The sequence below is a fragment of the Rutidosis leptorrhynchoides genome, chromosome 9 (genome assembly GCF_046630445.1).
Source record: "Rutidosis leptorrhynchoides isolate AG116_Rl617_1_P2 chromosome 9, CSIRO_AGI_Rlap_v1, whole genome shotgun sequence".
Lineage (NCBI taxonomy): Eukaryota > Viridiplantae > Streptophyta > Magnoliopsida > Asterales > Asteraceae > Rutidosis > Rutidosis leptorrhynchoides.
In genome coordinates this window covers 5673130-5700163 of record NC_092341.1, presented here as the reverse complement: position 1 = coordinate 5700163, position 27034 = coordinate 5673130, and the positions used below count along the sequence as shown (strand labels likewise).

The following is a 27034-nucleotide window of genomic DNA, read 5'->3' as shown; positions in this document are numbered from 1 at the left end:
AACTTATTGATCTCGGACATGTCGGAACCCGCAAGCAACATGTCATCAACATATAGCAATAAGATTATGTAAGAAGACTTGAATTTATTCAAGTAACAACAATGGTCTGCTTCACATTTTACAAAACCAACCTTCTTCATAAACTCATCAAATCTCAAGTACCATTGCCGAGGTGCTTGCTTCAATCCATACAAACTTTTTTTTAACATACCAACCCACTTCTCTTTACCCTTTACCCAAAGCCCTTGGGTTGCCTCATGTAGATCTCCTCATCAAGATCCCCGTGTAAGAATGCAGTCTTCACATCTAGTTGTTATAGATGTAAGTCCTCGGATGCGACCAACGAAAGCACCAAATGAATAGTAGTCATCTTCACCATCGGTGAAAATATCTCTTGGTAATCAACCCCTTTCTTTTATTGAAACCCTTTAACCACTAACTGTGCTTTGTACCTCTTCTTGCCATCCATCTCATTCTTTATTCTATACACCCATTTGTTTTGCAACGCCTTTTTATCATGAGGTAATTTCACTAGTGACCAAGTCTTGTTCTTCTCAAGTGACCCCATTTCTTCTTTCATAGCAAGCTCCCATTGTATTGATTCTTTGGACTTTCTTGCTTCAAAGTAGTTTTAGGGTTCACCATTCTCAGTATAGAGCAAGTAGTTTGTTGATAGAGAATACCTAGGATTAGGTTTGGGCACTCTAGTCGAGCGTCTAAGTATAGGAGCGACCGGTATGGTTGGACCGGCTTCATTAGTAGCCTCCTCATCACTAGAACTCGCACTATGTTCAGAATTATTACCGCTATTCGAACCATCCCCATCATTGTCAAGATCCGATCCATCACCATTAATCGGCAATTCATTGTTCCTCGAACTCCCACTAGAACCCCCAAGATCATCAAGAGAAACATCATCAAAACTAACATGATCCGATTTTTTACTCTCCGTTACCGGTTTGCCATAGACCGAATCTTCATCAAAGGTAACATCACGCGATCGAATAACTTTTCTAGCTTCATTATCCCAACAACGATAGCCCATCTCATCCGAACCATAACCAATGAACGTACACTTCTTTGACTTAGCTTCTAGTTTATTTTTATCAATATCTTTAGTTTTCACATAAACATTACACCCAAAGATTCTAAGATGATCATAACTAACCTTTTTACCAAGTCATTCTTCCTCGGGAATTCGGAAACCTAAGGTGTTGAGGGTCCCCTATTAATCAAATAATTCGCCGTATTAACCGCATCCACCCAAAACATCTTAGGCAAACCGGTATGTAGTCTCATACTCCTAGCCCTTTCATTCAACGTACGATTATACTTTCGTTGACCCCATTGTGTTGCGGTGTCTCCGGTACAGTTTTCAACATTCTAATACCGAGCTTTGCACAATGGTCGTTAAACTCAAGACTACCATATTCTCCTCCATTATCCAACCTGTAATACCGGCCATTTTTTTTTTATAACACAACAGAAGTCTTATTTAGTAAAACCACAAACTTAATTACATTAGTACAAATACCACTTAATTACGTTTACTTTATCAAACGGTGTTACATTATTACAGACACAGTTACAAAAGTCCACATCATAGTTGCAAGTCAAACATGTCTTCTACATCAATGCCCGATCCCATCAGCAGTAGCTAAACCTGCAGGGGGAGGAATGTGGGGGATTAACGCACCGCTAAGTGAATGGAATCTATCTATAGATTAAGCTTAAGCAATCCATCATACAACAGTCAACTAACATGCTTACAACCATCAAGCATACAAACAATGATAATATGAGGATCGGCGGCTTGTACGGGCACACGACCTAGCTGATCGGGCTAGGATCTACCGATAGTCCTTCCTACCAGTCTCTGCATAACTATCCAAACGCAACACATGCATTCTTCTATACTATACTAACAGAATGTAGGACTTGGACTCAACCTCACTTGGAATGGTTGACCTCACACGGACTTCAACTGCCCTATGAATGGTTGAAAGTCCCCAACCGCCCTAGAAATGGCTGGTGTCAAACACAGTGCACATATACAACATATATAGATCACATAGCATGCAACTATCCACCTAGCATGGAAATCAATACGCTACATAAGGTAGTCAGAGTAATCCACAGTAGCATGATTTGCTACTTAAACTCTATCCGAAGATAGACCCACTCACCGATTACCAGCAACTGAAGATTCTCAGAGGTCTAATCTTTCTGAGTCTTCTCTTTCTCTTTTTTACCTGAGAATAGACATAATCAAGTCAGTAATCATGTCTTGATATCATCCCAACAACAAGACAGTAGCATCAATAAACAAGCACTTGAACACTTAATCAATCTGACCCGTCAACCGTACGAGAGACACTCATCCGCACGTCTAAGAAACCTTAACCATGCGGTTGACACCTCACTCGTACATTTGGTCCTTGGCCAAATATCCAATTAGACAACAGTAGATCCATACGGTTGACCACACGAGTGACATATGACTCGTACGAGTCACATCTTAATTGTACGATCCAACTAGCAAATATAACAGTTCAAGTAACCACTCACTCGTGCAGTTCACCATGCGGTTGACCGCCTCAACCGTACGTGTGAAGGTTCACTCGTGCGAGTGGAGAAGAATAGCAACAACAGCTGTTATGGCGGGTTTTTAACCCAAAACCACCCAAAGTCATAATATCAAGTTCTAAACCACATCATACAATCATATTATCATTAATTGATAAGTCTATATCATAATCTCCATCAATAACGACACTCACATGAGTGCAAAACAAGACATACACCCCAAAACCCCTTTTTTGACCAGTATAAAGTTTTATCAAGCTTCTTAAAACCTTATAATTGGAAAGTACAGCTCAAGACGATTCAAACGATAGTTTATTCATCAAAAACAGAGTTACGGTTTGAAAGTTACGCCCTTTTCAATTTTACCAAAAGCTGACCAGTGCTCAACCGCGTGGCTGAGACCTCAAACATGCGGTTGAGCCCTCAAATGCGTTCTCAACCACGTGGTTGAGCCCTCAAATGCGTGGGAGCTGATGAACAGCTACAGCTCGCTGTTTTTCACGTTTTTGGCTCCAAATCTTGATTTTTGCAAGTTCTAACACCAAAACCACTTCAAAAACATCATATAAACTATATAACAACTATTTCTAACATCAATTAAGCATAACTAACACAAATCATGAAGATTCAAGCTTAAAAATACATAAAACCCATTTTACATCCAAAACCCAATTCTTATGAATTAGAGCACGAATTCAAGCATGCTAACCTAGATAAATGCTTACAAGGATGATACGATTCAGTTCCTAAAGCCTCTTGATTCAATTTCTTACTTAGATCAATTTAGGGTTTGAGATGGTGTAGTGATAATGCTAAAAACGAACATATATTTCATAGCATTATTCCTCAAGAAAGACAAGCTTTTAGTTGCAATTGTTCTATTTAAAAGTGATATTCGTTTAAATAATAAAAGGTGAAGACAAAAGACAGATTCGACGAATTGAAGACGCAAACGACCAAAAAGCTCAAAAGTACAAAATACAATCAAAGAGGTTCCAATTATTGATAAGAAACGTCTCGAAATTACAAGAGTACAAGATTCAAAACGCAAAGTACAAGATATTAAATTGTACGCAAGGACGTTCGAAAATCCGGAACCGGGACATGAGTCAACTCTCAACGCTCGACGCAACGGACTAAAAATTACAAGTCAACTATGCACATAAATATAATATAATATTTAAATAATTCTTATAATTATTTATATATTATATAATATATTATAAACCGTCGGCAAGAAAGGCTCCAAACTTGTGTGAGCTGTAAAAGCAAACTCCGCGAGTTGCGGAGTTTGCAGTGCAAAAACTACGAGAGTCGCGGAGCCCCTAATTTTGAAACTGCCTATAAAGCTCGCGCATTGTGATCGTAAAAACCATCCAATATATCCATCCATATATCTAAACGTATATATTTATATTTATATTTTAATTTTAATTTTAATTTTAATCCTAATAATAAGGGTATGTTAGCGAATGTTGTAAGGGTGTAAGTCGAAATTCTGTCCGTGTAACGCTACGCTATTTTTAATCATTGTAAGTTATGTTCAACCTTTTTAATTTAATGTCTCGTAGCTAAGTTATTATTATGCTTATTTAATCCGAAGTAATCATGATGTTGGGCTAATTACTAAAATTGGGTAATTGGGCTTTGTACCATAATTGGGGTTTGGACAAAAGAACGACACTTGTGGAAATTAGACTATGGGCTATTAATGGGCTTTATATTTGTTTAACTAAATGATAGTTTGTTAATGTTAATATAAAGATTTACAATTGGGCGTCCCTATAAATTATCATACACACTCGATCGGACACGATGGGCGGGGTATTTATATGTACGAATAATCGTTCATTTAACTGGACACGGGAATGGATTAATAGCCACTAAAATAATTAAAACAGGGGTGAAATTATGTACAAGGACACTTGGTATAATTGATAACAAAATATTAAAACCTTGGGTTACACTCAGTCGACATCCTGGTGTAATTAATAAACAAAGTATTAAAATCTTGTTACAGTTTAAGTCCCCAATTAGTTGGAATATTTAACTTCGGGTATAAGGATAATTTGACGAGGACACTCGCACTTTATATTTATGACTGATGGACTGTTATGGACAAAAACCAGACGGACATATTAAATAATCCAGGACAAAGGACAATTAACCCATGGGCATAAAACTAAAATCAACACGTCAAACATCATGATTACGAAAATTTAAATAAGCATAATTCTTTTATTTCATATTTAATTTCCTTTATTTTATATTTAATTGCACTTCTAATTATCGCATTTTTATTGTTATTGTAGTTAATTGCACTTTTAATTATCGTACTTTTTAATTATCGCAAGTTTATTTTATCGCATTTTTATTAATCGCAATTTCATTATCGTTATTTACTTTACGCTTTAAATTAAGTCTTTTATTTATTATTTTACATTTGGTTTTAACTGCGACTAAAGTTTTAAAATCGACAAACCGGTCATTAAACGGTAAAAACCCCCTTTATAATAATAATATTACTTATATATATATTTGTATTTTTATAAAAGTAAACTAATATAGCGTTAAGCTTTGTTTAAAGATTTTCCCTGTGGAACGAACCGGACTTACTAAAAACTACACTACTGTACGATTAGGTACACTGCCTATAAGTGTTGTAGCAAGGTTTAAGTATATCCATTCTATAAATAAATAAATATCTTGTGTAAAATTGTATCGTATTTAATAGTATTTCCTACTGAAATTTAAAGCTATTTTATATACACCTCGCGAAACATCAAGTTATTTTTGGCGCCGCTGCCGGGGAACTCTTAAACGCCGGAAGCGCAACGCTAATATAAAAAAAAAAAAATTTAGTTTACTTTTATTAAAATTCATTTTTATAAAAATACGTTTTAAATATTCGAAAATATAAAAAGAAAAACAAAAATATAAGTATTTTTAAGATTTTGTTAAATATTTAAGTTTTATAAAGTTTCTTTATTTTTATTTAAGTTTTATTTAAGTATTTTGTTTTTATTTAAAACATATAAAAAATATATATATAAATCTAGTTTTACGATTTTAATTTATAAAATTATAAAGTAGTTCTATTTTTATTTAAGTTTTTAAATATAAGTTTTTATTATACAAATATTTTGATATAAACAGAAAATATAAAAGAAATAAAAAAAAAGGTCAAATTTTGAACTGTACCAGAGTTGAATTTTGGAACCCCGCGACTCGCGGGGTTTGCTGCTTGGATTACCACGACTCGCGGAGCCGTCTGACACGGGCACACAGCAACCCTAATTTGGCATTTATTACGGAATTTTAATTATTATTAATTAATTAGTATTTTGGGTTAATTAATTTATTATTTAGTTTAAGATTTAATTAATTTGTAATAATTATTTTTAATTAGTTTTATTTATTTAAAATTAATAGTTTTATTAAATAAATAATATAAAAATAATATTTTTATAAAAATTGTAATTTTTACAACTTTTTGTATATTTTTATATTTTGTCCCTTTTTAATAGTTTTAAAGTAATATTTGTATTTTTAGCCCATATTTAGTTTTAAACCTAGTTTTTGCCATAGTTATTTTTACTTCTAGATTTTTAGGCCTTTCTGTAAAATTTCTTAAGTGCTTTTTCTTTAGACTAAAATTTAGGTGCTTTAGAATTTTGTGACGCCTTTTTAAGTTTTAGTTTCTTTTTAAGTTATTTCCATTTGGGATTTAGTTTTTCCTGTAAGCTTTAATATTTTTAGACACCTTTTACAATGTATCAATTATCATTTCAATTAGTAATCTCAATTTGCGATTATAATTTTAAGTTAGTTAAGTTTTATAAGTTTCTTTTATTTTTCCGTCACCTTTTATTTTTCTTTCTTATTTTTCTTTTTCGATCTTTTTCGACGAACTCTTTTTCTTTCTTATTTCTCGCCATTCTAGTTTTTAAGACATAGATTTTTATTCTACTTCTTATCTAAATTTCTTAAAATTACAAAAATTTATTTTAAGTGGTTAAATTGATAGACATCAAAATTTTCTGGTTCGTAGTAATAGTTGGATTTGTACGTGGACCGGGTTATTGGAGCCAAACAGTCCTCAATTATATTGAGACCAAACGAATCCTGCCCCTCTGCTGCATCTTTTGGCTATTCGAAACGTGGGCAAAATCAGAAAAATCTATTGATTGGATAACTTATTATAATTTTTCTTTCCTTTTAAAAACTAATAGGATATTCAGTGAATGCACCGAGCAAGACGTTCACCACCTTTTGTACGTTCACCACCTGTAACTAGATCAAGACATTTAGCAAATATTACCACCGCTGATTTTTCTTTAGAATCGTCATCCAGTCGACCAAGTACTCCAGTTCAAATTTCCGATAATCCATTTTTTGAACCCGACCTCACAATTGAGAATCCGGAGAATATTCAGGGACGATTCATAGATCCTGAACCACTAAATTTTCCTCCGGAACCACCAATCATTCAAACAGAGATTGTTGAGGAACGAACCATTAAATCAGAATCCTCTAGTGATTCCGATTCAACAAATTCAATTATGGAGAATCTGGAACCTTTAAGTATGGAATACCGAATGAGAGCTAAACGCACTGGCCAAGGTCACGCAATTACTCATCCAGACATTAATGCGCCAGATTATGAAATCAAAGGACAAATTCTACACATGGTGACTAATCAATGCCAATTTAGTGGCGCGCCGAAGGAAGATCCAAATGAACATCTACGTACCTTTAATAGGATCTGCACACTATTTAAAATCTGAGAAGTGGAGGATGAACAGATATATCTCATGTTATTTCCCTGGACTTTAAAGGGAGAAGCCAAAGATTGGTTGGAATCGTTACCTGAAGGGGCGATTGATACATGGGATGTTTTAGTTGAAAAATTCCTTAAACAATTCTTTCCTGCATCTAAAGCCGTAAGACTTCAAGCAGAAATTGTTACGTTCACACAGAAGCCGAATGAAACTCTATATGAGGCTTGGACAAGATTTGGAAAGTTATTAAGAGGATGTCCGCAACATGGTTTAGACACCTGTCAAATAGTACAAATATTCTACCAAGGATGCGACATCACTACAAGGAAAGACATAGATATAGCAGCTGGTGGTTCTATTATGAAGAAAACCGAAACTGATGCTTACAAAATTATTGATAACACTGCTTCCCACTCACATGAGTGGCACCAAGAAAAAGATATCGTTAGATCATCTAAAGCAGCTAGAGCCGATTCTAGCCATGACTTAGATTCCATTTCCGCAAAGATAGATGCTGTCGAGAGACGAATGGAAAAGATGACTAAAGATATTCACGCAATACGAATTAGTTGTGAGCAGTGTGGAGGACCACATTTGACAAAAGATTGTCTCAGTATTGAATTAACAATAGAACAAAGAGAGAATATTTCATACATAAACCAAAGGCCTGGAAATAATTATCAGAATAATTATCAACCGCCAAGACCGATTTACAATCAAAACCAGAATTATAACAGAAATATTCCATACAACAACCAACAAGGTCCTAGCAATCAACAAGTATCCAATAATACTTACAATCAGCAAAGACCTAATTTTCAAAACAAACCACCACAACAAACCGATGATAAAAAGCCGAATTTAGAAGATATGATGACGAAGCTAGTTGAGACTCAAACGCAGTTTTTCACATCTCATAAACAAACTAATGAACAAAATGCTCAAGCATTTAGAAATCAACAAGCTTCTATTCAAAATCTGGAACAAGAAGTAAGTAACCTAGCAAGGTTAATAGGTGAAAGAAAACCGGGAAGTCTACCTAGTGATACAAATGCTAACCCCCGGAATGAAACAGCTAAAGCCATTACCACAAGAAGTGGTACAACACTTAAACCACCTGAAATACCTGTAACTTCTGATGAAGCTATTCCTACTCCACAAGAACCCCAACCTGATCAAGATAAGGAAAAAGAACCTGTAGTTGAAAAGGTTAATGAAGATAACACAGCTAAGGATAAACCTTATGTTAAACCATACCAACCACCACTTCCTTACCCGAGTAAAATGAAGAAAGAGAAACTTGAAGCCGAGCAATCCAAATTCTTGGATATGTTTAAACAGATAAATGTAAATCTTCCTTTCATTGATGTGATTTCAGGAATGCCTAGATATGCTAAATTCTTGAAAGATCTAATCTCAAATAGAAAGAAAATGGAAGAACTCTCGGCTGTTACTATGAATGCTAATTGTTCAGCAGTGCTGTTGAATAAGATACCAGAAAAACTATCTGATCCAGGAAGTTTCACAATTCCATGTTTTCTGGGTAGTCTTAGTTCAATAGAAGCATTGGCAGACTTAGGTGCTAGTATAAATCTAATGCCGTATTCACTATACGCTAAACTAGACCTTGGAGAATTGAAACCAACAAGAATAAGCATACAACTAGCCGATCGATCAATAAAATATCCTAGAGGGATAATGGAGAACATGCTAGTTAAAGTTGGTACTTTAGTATTTCCAGTAGATTTTGTTGTTCTGGACATGGAAGAAGATTCTCAAGTTCCTCTCATATTAGGAAGACCATTCTTAAATACGGCTAAAGCAATGATAGACGTGTTCGGTAAGAAATTGACCCTAAGTATAGAGGATGAGAGTGTTACCTTTTCAGTTGATAGAGCAATGCAATAACCACAATCTGCAGATGATACATGTTATTATATTCAAACTATAGATGCACATGCAGAATTATTAGAAGAATTTCCAGAATTACAAGGAACAGGAGAATGTTCTTTAGGAGAAAGTAATGAACCAATTGATGAAGCTGAAATGTTAGCTACACTAATAGCTAATGGATATGAACCAACAACAGAAGAAATTCAAATGCTAAAAGAAGAAGACAGATATTGATATAAATCATCGATAGAAGAACCTCCGAAATTAGAGTTAAAGCCACTTTCAAACCATTTGGAATACGCTTATTTACATGGTGAATCTGAATTACCGGTAATAATATCGTCTTCTCTTACTGAAAATGAGAAATCACAACTCATTTATGTGTTGAAAGCTCATAAACCAGCCATTGCATGGAAGCTTCATGATATTAAAGGAATAAGTCCTTCGTATGGCACACATAAAATCCTTATGGAAGAAGGTCATAAAACGTATGTGCAACGCCAACGAAGACTAAATCCTAATATGCAAGATGTAGTTAAGAAAGAGATTATTAAACTGCTAGATGCAGGTCTAATTTATCCAATCTCTGATAGTCCATGGGTAAGCCCAGTTCAATGCGTGCCTAAGAAGGGTGGCATGACTGTCATTACAAATGAAAAAAATGAGCTTATTCCTACTAGAACTGTAACAGGATGGCGTGTATGTATTGATTATAGAAAATTAAATGACGCCACCAGAAAAGATCACTTTCCCTTACCTTTCATAGATCAAATGTTGGAAAGATTAGCCGGAAATAGTTACTATTGTTTTCTAGATGGATTTTCCGGATATTTTCAAATTCCAATAGCACCCGAAGATCAAGAGAAAACCACATTCACGTGCCCTTATGGTACTTTTGCTTACAAACGCATGCCATTTGGACTTTGTAACGCCCCTGCAACCTTTCAAAGGTGTATGATGGCGATTTTTCATGACATGATAGAAGAATGCATGGAAGTTTTCATGGATGACTTTTCAGTCTTCGGTGATACATTTGAATCATGTCTAGTTAATCTAGAACGAATGCTTATTAGATGCGAACAATCAAATCTAGTACTTAATTGGGAAAAATGCCATTTCATGGTTAAAGAAGGCATCGTTCTTGGTCATAAAATTTCAAATGAAGGAATTGAAGTGGATAGAGCTAAAGTAGATATAATTGCTAAACTTCCACATCCCACCAATGTTAGAGGAGTTAGGAGTTTTCTAGGGCATGCCGGTTTTTACCGACGTTTCATAAAAGATTTTTCTAAAATTGTCACTCCTATGAATAAACTCCTAGAAAAGGATGCTCCATTCATCTTTTCCGATGAGTGTATCAAATCTTTTAATATTCTTAAAGAAAAACTCACTAATGCGCCGATCATGATAACACCAAATTGGAATCTACCATTTGAACTAATGTGCGATGCAAGTGATTTTGCAATGGGAGCCGTTTTAGGACAAAGGATTAAAAAACGATTTCAACCTATATATTATGCTAGTAAGACGTTACAAGGAGCACAAACGAAATATACAACTACTGAAAAAGAACTCCTTGCTATTGTCTTTGCTTTTGACAAATTTCGTTCATATGTCGTTCTAGCAAAAACGGTGGTCTATACCGACCATTCTGCTCTTAGATACCTATTTTCAAAACAAGATGCTAAACCAAGATTAATCCGTTGGATCTTACTCTTACAAGAGTTTGATATTGAAATCCGAGATAAAAGAGGAGCAGAAAATCTCGCCGCTGATCATCTTTCTCGTCTTGAAAATCCCGAATTAGAAGTTCTAAATGAATCGGCCATACAAGACAACTTTCCTGATGAATATCTATTGAAGATAGATTATAATGAAATCCCATGGTTTGCAGACTATGCAAACTATTTAGTATGTGGATTCCTTGAAAAAGGATTATCGTACCAAAAACGAAAGAAATTCTTCAGTGATATAAAACACTATTTTTGGGAAGATCCACATCTGTTTAAAAGTTGTCCCGATGGAATAATACGCCGATGTGTATTTGGAAATGAAGCTAGTAAAATTTTAAACCATTGTCACACAGGACCAACAGGAGGGCATTATGGGCCTCAACTAACAGCAAGAAAAGTTTATGATGCTGGATTCTATTGGCCTACAATTTACAAAGACTCACACCTTCTTTGCAAATCCTGTGATGCTTGTCAAAGGGCCGGAAAAATAAGTCAACGTGATGAAATGCCACAAAATGTCATCCAAGTATGTGAAGTATTTGACATTTGGGGTATTGACTTTATGGGTCCATTTCCAAAATCTCATAATAATCTCTATATTCTCGTAGCCATTGATTATGTATCTAAATGGGCGGAAGCACAAGCTCTCCCAACTAACGATGCACGAGTTGTAGTCAACTTTTTAAAACGTCTTTTTGCAAGGTTTGGAACACCGAAAGCTTTAATAAGTGATCGGGGTACTCATTTCTGTAATAATCAACTTGAGAAAGTTCTTAAAAGATATGGAGTAACTCATAAAATCTCCACCGCATATCATCCACAAACAAGTGGACAAGTTGAAAATACCAACCGAGCTTTAAAACGTATTCTAGAGAAAACCGTAGGATCAAATCCGAAGGAATGGTCTATTAAATTGGAGGATGCACTCTGGGCTTTTAGAACAGCCTACAAAACTCCAATTGGAACCACACCTTTTAGCCTTGTTTATGGAAAAGCATGTCATCTTCCAGTAGAAATTGAACACAAAGCATTTTGGGCTTTGAAGACATGTAATCTTGATTTACATGAAGCCGGACGTCTACAATTAAGTCAACTAAATGAATTAGAAGAATTAAGACATGAAGCATACGAAAATTCGTTAATCTATAAAGAAAGAACGAAGAAATGGCATGATAAAAGAATCAGAAGTTCAAAAGAATTTAAAGAAGGAGACAGAGTTCTTCTTTTCAATTCACGATTCAAGCTATTTCCTGAAAAATTGAAATCAAGATGGTCTGGACCATTCATAGTCAAAAGAGTTTTCCCATACGGAACGATAGAATTAATAAATTCAAATGGGATTGAATTTAAAGTTAATGGTCACAGAGTTAAACACTACATAGATAGTCCGATGGAAGTCGACAACGAAGTTAATCATAATTTCGACACCACAGCTAACTAAGTGTGGGGAGAATCAAGTCTTTAAAGGATAATATGTATTTCTGTTAGAGTTAGATTGTCTGTTTTCGTGTAGTTCTCGAAAATGGAACCCGAATGGTCTTTCCCTAGCAGACCCTAAAGAACTAGTCTTCTCCCCCCATTCTGAATTTTTATTTTTTTTAGGAAATGAAGACTGCCTGTGAACTAAACCATGATCTAATGCTACACGCTTTGATCACTAAACGTAATAATGACACACTTCCGAGTGAAATAGTATCAGTAATCAGAAAAAGATTGGACGAAGTTAGAAAAGAATCCAGATGCGAAGATAATAAGTTACAATTTGGTAAAGGAAAATCAAAATCCGCAGCGAAAAGAAGAGCACGACACCTAGAAAGATGTCACAAATGCGGAAAATGGTCACATGGAGGTAAATGTTCAAATAATCAAACCTATTCAAATACCGAATTTGTTACTTTATGCAGAGACGGACCGTTCGTATGTTTAGAAGAAAAGACACTGAATGCTCGAGGTTACGCCTATGTAGCCATGGAAAACCAATTAAACCGACTATCTTATGAATGGAATAGATCATATAACTAAGAATACTATCTCACAGGTAAGTCTGTACAGTTTTTTTTATTTTTTATTTTTAACCTTTTGATAATAAACGCTAATTTGTTCGCTATAAAGTATTAAATTGGTATTGAATAAAATTAGGTTTGGCGATCGAAATTATTGATATCATTCAAAAATTTATTACATCACTGCGAAATTTAACGTTTATTCTTAAGGTATAAATATCTTTAATCAATCAACCCAAAATATTTCAAAAATTCGTCATGAGTTAAATTAGGTCATGGAACCGAAATTACTTTACCGAAAAGAGGGGCGCATATTTTTGATAATATTTGATTGATTAAAGTGGGATAAAAAGCCAAAAAGATTTTTAATTTTATTTTTACCATGTTTTTAAAATTAATATATAAATCTTAAATTAATATTGTAAACTTTGTAAAAACAATATATTTAAAATTGTAAATATTTGAAAAATTAATATAAGTTTGGTGTGAATTTATAATATGAATTTTTAAATTAAGTTTGGTGTGAATCTTTAATTTTTAAAAAATATGAATTTTTAATTTTATGCATTTCAAATTTTAAAGTTTGGTGTGAATTTTTAATATTAATTTTGAATTTTATATTTAAATTGTGTGAATTTAAAAACAAAAATTTACTTTATCTCATTAAGTTAAAAATATGATTTTTAAAATTCGTCGTAAGTTGAAGACTAGGTCTTTGAACCGAAATTGCTTTACCCAAGGGAGGGACGAGAACTTTTATTATCATTATTTTTAATCTTATTGAATTAAAGTATGCCAAAAACATTAAAAAACACAAAAATCTTAGCTTTTAAAACAATCGCTACAAAAAGACAAATTTTAAAATTTTGTCGAAGGACGGACTAAGACATCGATCCGAAACGACCTCGTCCTAAATAACAAGGGAAACAAAATTTTAAAATTAATTACTTAATTGTTTTAATTAATATAAGATGTTATAAAATAAAAATAAAAAACTCCGCGACTCGCGGAGTTTGAAGGTCCAAACACCGCGACTCGCGGAGGGACCTAATTACAGAAAAAAATAAAACGCAAAGAACTGATCAGTCCACACTACCACCCACACATACAGCGAAAAACTGCCGAAAAAAATCGCAAAAACACCCCCAAAATCACAATTTTTAACCGTTAATCATCAAATCTTTTACTAAAATCGTGTTGAGAAGGATGCTATCAAGGAATTACTCAAGAAAAACGGTAAATTTCTACACCTAAACACCATTTAATCCGAAAATTAGTGTTCTTGAGCAATTTTTTTCCCCGATTTGATTTTGATGCTTTTTAGTGTAATTATGCTTAAATTGATTATGTATTATGCTTGTATAACCTAGATTGATGCTATTTAACATGATTAGAAGCCTTAAACTTCAAATTTTGAGTAATCTAGGGTTTGTGTTCTTGAGCAAATTTGGGGCTTTTTGATATAAACAGGTTATGGCCGATTTTTGTCATGAATTGTTGCTAAATTAAGTAGTGTAACATGTTTAGGTAGTTAAATGATCCAAACTTTGAGCCTAAACATGATTTTGAGAATTAAAGTGGACTTTTTCAAGTCTTAAAATTCATGAACTTGATTTTTGAGAGATAATTCCATTTGAAACTTGTTTAATTGCTAGTAATGATTATTTTGACATGTTATTTGAGTTGAATGCTTATGAACTTGGCGAACATTTTCGTATATGCTTATTTGAAAAAGTGTAGATTTGATGAAAATATGAAAATGAGCTTAAGTTTGATATAAATTGATCATGTCATTGTAATTATTTTGATTGATGATTTTGCTGACACTAATGCATATTTGGATGCACAAAAATTGTGTTTGATGTGTTTTGCAGACTGAAAGGGGTGAATCTTCATCCCAAGCTCGCAATGCTCCTGCTGAGAATGCGGAACAACAGGAGGTGGATAACTACTACAAGCAAGATATACCTCATCCAGTCATGACATTTTCTGATATGCACTTGGAAGATTTGCACCCGAACCTGAGATTTGACAGACTTTGGATAGATTATCCAAAATACCAAAGGGGTTTGCATACTCTTCATTCTAAAGTTGTTGAGGTACCTAGGGTCATAGAATGGGGACCATTAGAAGCTGTAGAATTGGCCGAGCCAATTAGGGAATTACTTGCACAGAGGTATGGTAATTCTACTTTTAACGACTGGGTACGTTTATTCACCATGCGTAGACCTGTATATAAAGTATGGTGTGAAGAATTGTTGTGTAGTATAGAATTAAATGATCGGGTAGCTAGTTTAACCGATCGATCTTTTATTAGATTTTTGTTAGGAGGTTCGATGCGCCACATGTCTTTACTAGACATGGCTCAGGCTTTACGTATATATACGCCTGAGGAGTTAGCATCTGCCGATTGTAGAGGGTTGATACTAAATGGTAGAAAGATAGATGAAAATTTTGATACACATGGTGTATGGAGTCAAATGACAAGCCATCACCGATTCAAAGGGGGAAATTACTCTTATTTGAATATAGATAGAGCTGAATTAAGAGTAATTCATAGGTTTTTAGCTAATTCGATTACACAAAGAGGTAAGAACAAGGAAAAGGTAAATGAACAGGATTTGTTTTACCATATGTGTATTCGAGACCCACAAAGCGCTGTAAGTATACCTTATTGTGTGGGTTATTATTTATCAGCTATGGTTAGGGGGATGAGACCGCATAGCATAATAGGAGGTGGTATTTTTATTACTTTGATTGCTGAATATCTCGGTGTGGATATAAGTCCGGGGGGATTATTAGTCGAAGAACCAGAACCCCGCGATACTATAGGTTTAAATGTATACCATGGTGCGAAAGTTTTGAAGAGGCGAAATAACGCCGCAGTACAATACCATGGTAGACATCCACAGGTTGAGAGAAACCAACAGCAAGGTAATGTAGGAGGGGGAAATGAAATGCAAGAAATGCAAAGGTTTATAGCTGCACAGGAGTACGAAAATGCTAGACAGAGAGCATTTGAAGATTGGCAAGTTCATCAAAACCAAATCATAGCTTATTGCCAACATATAGGTAGAAACTATATTCCTACTCCAAAACCCATATTCCCTCCCTGGTCTATAGAGATGCAACCACCGTATCCTACGTATAACCCAGCCGAAGCATTCTATAGCACCTATGGTTATGCATGGAACCCCTATTGGTATCAGTATCATCCCTAGTCTACTTAGTTTTTTTTATTTTATTATTTGTAATGTTGTTACGTTTAATACTTATGTTAATATTGTAATAGTTTTTTTTTATTTTCTAACTTTTATTCTTAGATTTTAATAATTTTTGAATGTGGGGTAATATACCAAACTTCAAAAATATGTATATATGTTTGCAGTTTATCTTATGTACACAACAGGGTAAAACAACGCATTTTCAAAGACTGGCATTAAGTTCAGCAAAAGCAACTAATTTTGACGACAAGATGCAAAATATATGTGAAATAACAACAAGACGGAATGAACAAATGATGTGCACCATTTATCATTCAGCAAACAAACGCCAATATATTTGGAAACTTTGGTAAAATTTAATCATTTTCACACAAATCACCCTCAATAATTTAAATTGTTACTGATTTCTTGCAAATGAGGGCATTGCAAGATCTTAAGTGTGGGAAGGGGTTAAATTCTTTTGGATTTTAAAATTTTTATCTTAAACACTTGGTTACCATTAAAAATACTAGTAAAGCAGTAGTTGTATTAGAATCTAGTGCTCTCTGATAATAAAGAACAGCCCTAGTCTTATATACTGACTACTCAATTCTAGTAAAAATTTTCAAAATTTTCAATTAAATGAACTCAAAATCATGTTTATACATATTTATGAACGATAAAACTAGGTTTTAACACCGAAATTATTGTATCCTCGGAAAGGACATAAATTGAGAAACAAACCAAAATGTTAAAATTCATTTAAAATGGAATAGAGGACGATAAAAAGGAAAATAAAAGCCAAGTGTGGGAAAATTCTTCAAGTTATTCAAAACATATGTCACATATTTTTGTACAAATAACTGAAAATACTTTTGCTTTGGACTAAACTAAACTATTTTACCCGATGAAAGAAAAGAAGAGATGGATCTACACGATGAATCAATTCCATCATTAAAAGGAAGTAAAGTCTTCCGAAAAAGAAACGCGCTTCTTGATTTAGGTCAAGAAGTTGTCGTCCAGACCAGCTGTAGGTTGACGAAAAATCTAGAAAAGTCATCACTAAAATCAGTAGGAAATCCACGGACCTCAGCATTAAACAGGGTCGCCAAGTGGTCAGATTTATCCTAACCATGAGAAGGATTTATCTCGTACAATGGGGGGCACCATGCAAATTAGCTGGATAAGACTAATGAATCAGGTCCCCAGAAAGGATAATCTCCTTAAAAGATCAAAAATCAGCTTTTAAGCCTGATATTACTCAATCCTTGAGATTGACCTTAAAGATTGAGAATTACAAACTCAAGGAATTCAATGATATCTAAACTCGAGCTTGAACGAGAAAATATTTTGATCAAAATTACAAACCGATTTGTTTTCTGAAAACTCTATTTTCAATGCGTTCATTACCATTGAACGTAAAATCCTAGGAATTCACCTGGAATTCATTAGGTCACCTGAACTAAATCGGGTGTCAACCGTAAGAACGGTGGTTGCATAGTGGTCAAAGACAGGACCTTGTGTCAGACCGAAAAATCATAAGGGTGAGCTTTACTATTGCTCCTACCAAGGATAGTAATTGCGTCCGACACGTTATAGACCATAATTAAAAGCATGTCAGGGGACATTGCCTTAACAGTTGCTTGTTCAACGCTTTCCTTTACAACCGGACGGTAGTTTACCGAAAGGTAATATACGGGACAAGTAAACTGGACGTGTTGCTTTCCTAATACAAGGTTAGCAAGTGGGTGACACAAAACCGCAAGTTTTGAGCTAAAATTTTCAAATCTGAAACCCACCAAACCCACAAAAATATTTTGCAAACACCGGTGAAGGGTTATTCCGGAAAACTTATCTAAGGCAAAAACTAGATTTAATTTTCAAAAGATCAAATGTTTTCATAAAGATCCAATTTCCTTAATGGATCTAAATTTTTATAGTCATGTGGGACTGTAAACCATATCGTTACTATCATTGTTTATACCGCCGTATAGAAATCACTGATGTACAAAGTGTGAAGAATAAAGAAGTGATTCTAGTATTTCAAGACGATATTGCTTGAGGACAAGCAACGCTCAAGTATAGGAATATTTGATAATGCTAAAAACGAACATATATTTCATAGCATTATTCCTCAAGAAAGACAAGCTTTTAGTTGCAATTGTTCTATTTAAAAGTGATATTCGTTTAAATAATAAAAGGTGAAGACAAAAGACAGATTCGACGAATTGAAGACGCAAACGACCAAAAAGCTCAAAAGTACAAAATACAATCAAAGAGGTTCCAATTATTGATAAGAAACGTTTCGAAATTACAAGAGTACAAGATTCAAAACGCAAAGTACAAGATATTAAATTATACGCAAGGACGTTCGAAAATCCGGAACCGGGACATGAGTCAACTCTCAACGCTCGACGCAACGGACTAAAAATTACAAGTCAACTATGCACATAAATATAATATAATATTTAAATAATTCTTATAGTTATTTATATATTATATAATATATTATAAACCGTCGGCAAGAAAGGCTCCAAACTTATGTGAGCTGTAAAAGCAAACTCCGCGAGTTGTGGAGTTTGCAGTGCAAAAACTACGCGAGTCGCGGAGCCCCTAATTTTGAAACTGCCTATAAAGCTCGCGCATTCTGATCGTAAAAACCATCCAATATATCCATCCATATATCTAAACGTATATATTTATATTTATATTTTAATTTTAATTTTAATTTTAATTTTAATCCTAATAATAAGGGTATGTTAGCGAATGTTGTAAGGGTGTAAGTCGAAATTCTGTCCGTGTAACGCTACGCTATTTTTAATCATTGTAAGTTATGTTCAACCTTTTTAATTTAATGTCTCGTAGCTAAGTTATTATTATGCTTATTTAATCCGAAGTAATCATGATGTTGGGCTAATTACTAAAATTGGATAATTGGGCTTTGTACCATAATTGGAGTTTGGACAAAAGAACGACACTTGTGGAAATTAGACTATGGGCTATTAATGGGCTTTATATTTGTTTAACTAAATGATAGTTTTTTAATGTTAATATAAAGATTTACAATTGGGCGTCCCTATAAATTATCATACACACTCGATCGGACACGATGGGCGGGGTATTTATATGTACGAATAATCGTTCATTTAACCGGACACGGGAATGGATTAATAGCCACTAGAATAATTAAAACAGGGGTGAAATTATGTACAAGGACACTTGGTATAATTGATGACAAAATATTAAAACCTTGGGTTACACTCAGTCGACATCCTGGTGTAATTATTAAACAAAGTATTAAAATCTTGTTACAGTTTAAGTCCCCAATTAGTTGGAATATTTAACTTCGGGTATAAGGATAATTTGACGAGGACACTCGCACTTTATATTTATGACTGATGGACTGTTATGGACAAAAACCAGACGGACATATTAAATAATCCAGGACAAAGGACAATTAACCCATGGGCATAAAACTAAAATCAACACGTCAAACATCATGATTACGGAAGTTTAAATAAGCATAATTCTTTTATTTCATATTTAATTTCCTTTATTTTATATTTAATTGCACTTCTAATTATCGCATTTTTATTGTTATTGTAGTTAATTGCACTTTTAATTATCGTACTTTTTAATTATCGCAAGTTTATTTTATCGCATTTTTATTAATCGCAATTTCATTATCGTTATTTACTTTACGCTTTAAATTAAGTCTTTTATTTATTATTTTACATTTGGTTTTAACTGCGACTAAAGTTTTAAAATCGACAAACCGGTCATTAAACGGTAAAAACCCCCCTTTATAATAATAATATTACTTATATATATATTTGTATTTTTATAAAAGTAAACTAATATAGCGTTAAGCTTTGTTTAAAGATTTTCCCTGTGGAACGAACCGGACTTACTAAAAACTACACTACTGTACGATTAGGTACACTGCCTATAAGTGTTGTAGCAAGGTTTAAGTATATCCATTCTATAAATAAATAAATATCTTGTGTAAAATTGTATCGTATTTAATAGTATTTCCTGCTGAAATTTAAAGCTATTTTATATACACCTCGCGAAACATCATGTAGAGTTTAGGTACGTTCTAATATAAGAAATATCTAGAAATGGGAAGAAAGAAACAAATTGCACTCTAAATGGGTTATTAAAACCCATACCCCACAATACACGGGTATTTATCAGTTATCTAATATCTTTCGTACTTAATTTGGCAACTCTATCGAAGTCCAAATTCAACAAACTAACCACATCTGTGACCCTTGTCACAAAATGGTCTTAACCACATATTCAATTAACAATAAACATATTATTAAAATAAAAGCATATTTATAAACCTAAGGGCAATTAAGTAATCTTACTTCTAACACCGGTTTCAATCTGTTACACGACCTTAAGTACTTGACCTTTAAATTTGTCTCATTCTCAACCATAACTTTCCACTTCACAAAAGTACCAAAAACTTCGGATTTAGCTTTAAGAAAGTAAACCCATACCTTTTGAGTGGAGTCACAATGAAGGTGACATAATAACGAGAACCTCCATGTGATTCTACATTCGTTGGCACAAAAACATCCGTATGAACTAGCTCCAATTTCTTTAACTTTGGTGAATTCCCCGATCTAACAAAAGTTACCTTCTTTTGCTTCCCATAAGTACATGGTTCGCAAAACCCAAGTTCTATCTTTTTCAAATCTAGAATCCTCCCACTCGAACTAAGAACCTTCATACTCTTCTCACCCATATGCCCGAGTCTTCGGTACATTAGAATAGAACTTGCTCCAACGTCAACCGTAGCAATCACTGTGTCTTCTTCAAACACCTCAACCATATAAATAGTTCCCCTTTTATGTCCACGTGCTACGACACTACTACCCTTAATCACCTCCCATTGGCGATTCTTGAAGGTAACCTCATTACCTTCTTCATCTAATTGACTAACCGAGATTAACTTCCTCTTTAACTTAGGAATAAACCTCACGTTCTTCAAAGTCCAATTAGAACCAAGAGTAGTCTTCAATACAACATCTCCTATACCTTTAATCTCGAGACTTTTGTTGTTTGCCAATCTAACTTTACCTTGATACATCCGAAAATTCCTCATCACTCTCTTAGTGGGTGTAGCGTGAAACGAAGCTCCCGAATCCAAGACCCAAGACTCCACCGAACTTTCAATACTACATAGTAATGCATCCTCCGTATCTTCTGCGGTCAAGTTAACATCTTTAACCGGAGCATTCTTACAATATCTTTGATAATGCCCCTTTTGATTGCAACCCCAACAAATAACATCACTTCGGTCTTTCGATGGATACCTCTTCTTGAACTTCCCTTTACTCTTCTTCACACCGTGATCAACTTTCCTACCACGGTTGTCGGTACTTAACAAAGAATCGGATAATAATTCCCCAGAGCTTCTCCTACGAGTGTCTTCACTGAGAATTAAATTACTAATTCCTTCATACGCAAGCTTAGTAGTACCGGTCGAGCTACTAACTGCGGTAACCGTACCCGACCAACTTTCCGGTAATGATGAAAGCAAGATTAGTGCTTTTAGTTCATCATCAAATTTGATTTCAACCGACTCTAATCTTGAAACAAGATTGTTGAATTCATTGATATGATCCATTGCACTCATACCTTCCTTCATCTTCGTGTTGAACAATTGTCGCGTGAGAAAAACCTTATTCGCCGCCGTAGGTTTCTCATACATGTTAGAGAGCGCCTTCAAACAATTAAACGTTGTCTTTTTGTTCATAATATTACCAACAACGTTCTTGGCGAGTGCAAGACGAACCGTGCCCAAAGCTTGACGATCCAAGAGCATCCAATCGGCATCGCTCATGCCTTCGAGTTTGGTCTCTAACAAAGGTTGGTGAAGTTTCTTTTGATACAAGTAGTCTTCTATTTGTATCTTCAAAAAGGTGAAGTCTTTACCATCAAACCGCTCAATCTTTAATTTACCGTCTTCTGCCATCGTTCCCAACTCGAACCTTGAGCTCTAGATACCAATTGTAAGGATTATAGGACCCAAACAATAGAGTAATTCCAGAGAATTACCCTTCCACAATCAACAAACGAAAGAACAATAATAAAAGAATGAAAAACACGAGATTTAACGTGGTTATATGTAATCGAATGTCGATTACTTTAATCCGCGGACCAACTAAGAAGATTTTATTGATATAATTCGTAGATACAGATTAGGGTTACAATAGGATGCTTATATAGGCCAAAAACAACAAAGAAACACCTTGGAGAACAAGTAAAACGTCAATTTGGAAACTCCCCGTCAGACGAGCCACACCGCGGCTATAGAGGGCCGTGCCGCGCCTCAAAGGCAAAACTCCAGATAGTTGGTTTCCCAATCTGATGCTCTGTTCATGCGTTAGGCCGCGTCGCGCCTTCCAAGGCCGCGGAGCGCCTCCCTGTTCTTCGGAATCCTTTTGTTTTTATATTCTTCACATCCAACAGGTTGTTCCATGAACACCTCACGATCAAGCTCTCCATATAGAAAAGCATTCTTCACATCAAGTTGCCACAATTTCCACCCTTTGTAAGCCGCTAGTGAGATTATTGTTCTCACCGTCACCATTTTAGCCACGGGGCTAAAAGTTTCTTCATAATCAAGCCCATATCTTTGACAAAAGCCACGAGCCACCAAACGAGCCTTGAACCTATTAATGGTTCCATCCGAGTTCTTCTTCAAACGGTACACCCATTTGCAAGTAACCGGTTTACATGCTTCCGGTTTCTTGACAACCTCCCAAGTTTCATTCTTTTCCAATGCATCAATCTCCTCTTGCATTGATTTTCTCCAATCTGGAGAATCTTTAGCTTCTTCATAACATGTTGGTTCTTTGGTTAAGCCACCTGAAAAGAAACAAGTTGTGATCGTGTTCACCTCATAGTCACTTAGATGTCTTGGTTGTCTCTTTTCTCTTGTTATCCTTCTAACTTGAGTTGGTACTTCTTCACTAGATGCCTCTTCTTGAGTTTGAGAAACACCATCATTCTCTCTTTCTTCTGAGTGTTGAAGCTAGGAAACATAAATTTGTAGTCTCTACTTTCTTCACCATTTTTTCTTGATTCGAAAAATTGAGAAGACACTTCATCAAATACCCCATCTCTTGAAGTGGTAAACTTCTTTGTTTCTAGATCCATACACCTCCAACCTGTGACACCGCTATTTTTTTTTACATGTGGCGGAAGCATTTATATATTAATTACAAAATAAACATTAACTATTGTTAGCACAACCAGTGTCACGTGTCATTACAAAATACATATTTAACTGGAAAAGACGTAATTACATTCTGCTTTCAAAAGTACATGGTTCATATCCTAAAAGACCACATCAGAGTTAACCCTGTCAAACATAACATCACCATGCCCGTCTTCTCCTAAAAAGCACTATCTACAAAAGCTATCAACCTGTAGGGAGGAGATGGAGGGGAATTAGCACGAAGCTAAGTGAGTACGACTAACTACAGGCCATAGCATACAGAAGTGTTATACTAATCATGTCACATAGTCTAACACACAAACATCACCCAAGTGCCGTCTACAGAGACTTTGGCGGCTCGGCCAAACCATTAACCACCAGCTGATCGGACTGGGGCTTACTAGAAGTTCCTCCACCACCGTGTTGTATATATATAATCCACACGCGACGGATACGCCATTCACATATATATACACCACGATTGTCTAAGCCACCACATGAGGAACCCAACCCGCAGGTTGATCTTTCCTACCGAGGCCACCACATAATAGGGACGCACTGGGCTCCAGCAGACAAGCATTAACCAACATGCAGTCATCAATAAGTATATCTAACAAGCATGACAATCATAATATAACATGCTACTCTATACTATATTCTCCAGTTAGTCCCACTCACCGATTACCAGCAAACGAGAAGGTATTCAGCTATCTAATCACTGAACCTTCTCTTTCTCCTTTTCTCCTGAGAAAAACATATACACAAGTTAGTTTCTGTCCGTTAACCCCTAATAACCCAATACATAAATTTTTGTACACTTGTGCACTTTTAAAATTTACATCCTGAACATCAAAATACAAACGGGCAACAACACTTGGTAAAATATTTCACTGCCAAAGACACTCGGTCGACTGTCAGAGACAGTCGGCCGGCCGACTTTCTACACTCACTCGCCTGAGTGTCTAGTCACTCGGTCGATGGTCTCTCACAGACACACTCAGCCGTGGGTCTTACACACTCGGTCGATGGTCGAGTCGAAGCTGAAGAAAAAATGACTGGTTTCACCCAAAATCGACCAATTCTTGCTCTAGAGCTCGATTATGACCTCAAAACTGACCAAATCGAATACACTAAACATGTAGAAACATAAACCCACAAAATTTAGACTCAAACAACATCAAATCTAACCATTTTGACCCAATCTACTCACTTTTTAAAACTTTACACAAAAACCCAATTTCCTCAAAGATTAGAGCATGAAATGTTTTGATTCTTACCTTGATAAAATCAGTAAATCACAAAGAACACAAAGATGTAACTGATTTGAGCTCTAAAACAAGAATCAAAGATTAGGGTTTGGTAGTTGGAAGGGATGAGAGTACAGAGTGTTTGAGAAAAATCTAGAAATGGGAAGAAGAACACAACACTAGTCATCTAAAGTGGGTTAAATTCCCACACTGTGCAACACACGGGTATTTATCAGTTATCTGATATCTTTCGCACATCATTTGGCAATCCAAACAAAGTCCAAATTACATAAACAAACCTGTTCTGTGACCTTTGTCACAAACTGGTCCTAACCACATCATTATTTAATAGTAAATATTAAATAAAAATAAAAGCATATAATAACACAATACTAACTTAAGGGCAATTTAGCAATCTTACAGCTAGGCCCGATTGAGGATGTTACAAATCTACCCTCCTTAAGAAGATTTCGTCCTCAGAATCTGGTCAAGGTCAAATAACTGGGGATAGCGCGCCCTCATTAACTCCTCGGTTTCCCACATCATGTTAGAACCTAAACTGTGCTGCCATTCTACTAACACCATTGGAATCTATTTCTTTCTTAACTTTGTGACCTTCTTGTCCACTATTCGAATTGGATCTTCTACTAACTTCTTACTTAAATCCACTTTCAAATCTTTCAACGGAAGAATCTGACTTTCGTCGTCTACTTTACACTTTATTAAATAACACACATTGAACGTGTTGTGAATTCCTGCTAATTCTGAAGGAAGATCTAAAATAACAGTTTGATCATTCAAAATTTCTATGATTGGAAATGGTCCAATAAACCTCGGAGCTAGTTTACCACGTTTGCTAAATCTGATAACCCCTTTCCACGGCGAAACCTTCAAGTAAACACGATCACCTACATTAAATGTCACCGGACGTCTACGCGGATCAGCATACATCTTTTGTCAGTCTCTTGTTGCCTTTAACTTCTCTCGTGCAATTTCAACCTTTTCTGCGGTTATCTGAACAATTTTGGGGACCTGCAAATTGTTTCTCACCTGCTTCTAACCAACATATAGGAGTTCTGCACTTGTGACCATACAACATTTCATATGACAGCATTCCGATACTCGAATGATATGAATTGTTGTAAGCAAACTCTATCAATGGAAGATGTGAATCCCAAGAGCCACCATATTCTAAGACACATGTTCTCAACATATCTTCTAATGTCTGAATCGTTCGTTCACTCTGACCGTCTGTTTGTGGATGATAAGCTGTACTTAGATTCACACGCGTACCCAGATTCTGTTGTAAACTGTTCCAGAAGTTTGATACGAACCTAGTATCCCTGTCGGAAACTATCGACAACGGTACACCATGTCGACTAACTATCTCTTTTAAGTACAACTCTGCCAAATCACTCAATGAAGCTGTTTCACGAGTAGCTAAGAAGTGAGCACTCTTTATCAAACGATCCACTATCACCCAGATCATGTCATGCCCTCTCTGGGTTCGGGGTAACTTGGTTACAAAATCTATCTTTATATGATCCCATTTCCACTGAGGAATTTCTAACTGTAGTAGAGATCCATACGGTTTCTGATGTTCTGCTTTAACTTGCGCACATATATGACATTTTTCAATGAAACTTGCAACATCTGTCTTCATTTTCGGCCATCAATACAACGTTTTCAAATCTCTATACATCTTAGTACTACCCGGATGTACTGTCTGAAATATCCCGTTCATATTGATTATAAACGTTCCATATTAATTGATTTCGTCACGATGTTTTGACCTCTATATGAGACGTTTTTCAAAGACTGCATTAATTTTTAAAACAACCATAACCTTTATTTTATCGATAAAGGTTTAAAAAAAACATTACGTAGATTATCAAATAATGATAATCTAAAATATACCATTTACACACGACCATTACATAATGGTTTACAATAAGAATATATTACATCAAAAATAAGTTTCTTGAATGCAGTTTTTACATAATATCATACAAGCATGGACTCCAAATCTTGTCCTTATTTTAGTATGCAACATCGGAAGCTTTTAATAATCACCTGAGAATAAACATGCTTAAAACGTCAACAAAAATGTTGGTGAGTTATAGGTTTAACCTATATATTATCAAATCATAATAATAGACCACAAGATTTCATATTTCAATATACATCCCATACATAGAGATAAAATTCATTCATATGGTGAACACCTGGTAACCGACATTAACAAGATGCATATAAGAATATCCCCTATCATTCCGGAAAATCCTTCGGACATGATAAAAACGAATTCGAAGTTCTAAAGCATCTGGTACTTTGGATGGGGTTCGTTAGGC

The 27034-nt window shown here is 35.0% G+C and overlaps 1 protein-coding gene across 1 annotated transcript in view; it reads right to left on the bottom strand.

The window, feature by feature from the left end:
• The window catches only part of LOC139866653 (uncharacterized), a 54354-nt gene that overhangs the window by 2085 nt on the left and 25235 nt on the right, over positions 1-27034 (bottom strand). Inside the window, exons 2-3 of the mRNA XM_071854940.1 lie at positions 22873-23237; positions 22014-22212 (exon numbers count right to left, since the gene is read on the bottom strand). Coding sequence (XP_071711041.1) covers positions 22014-22212; positions 22873-23237 — 564 coding nt within the window. The remainder of the gene's footprint in view (positions 1-22013; positions 22213-22872; positions 23238-27034) is intronic.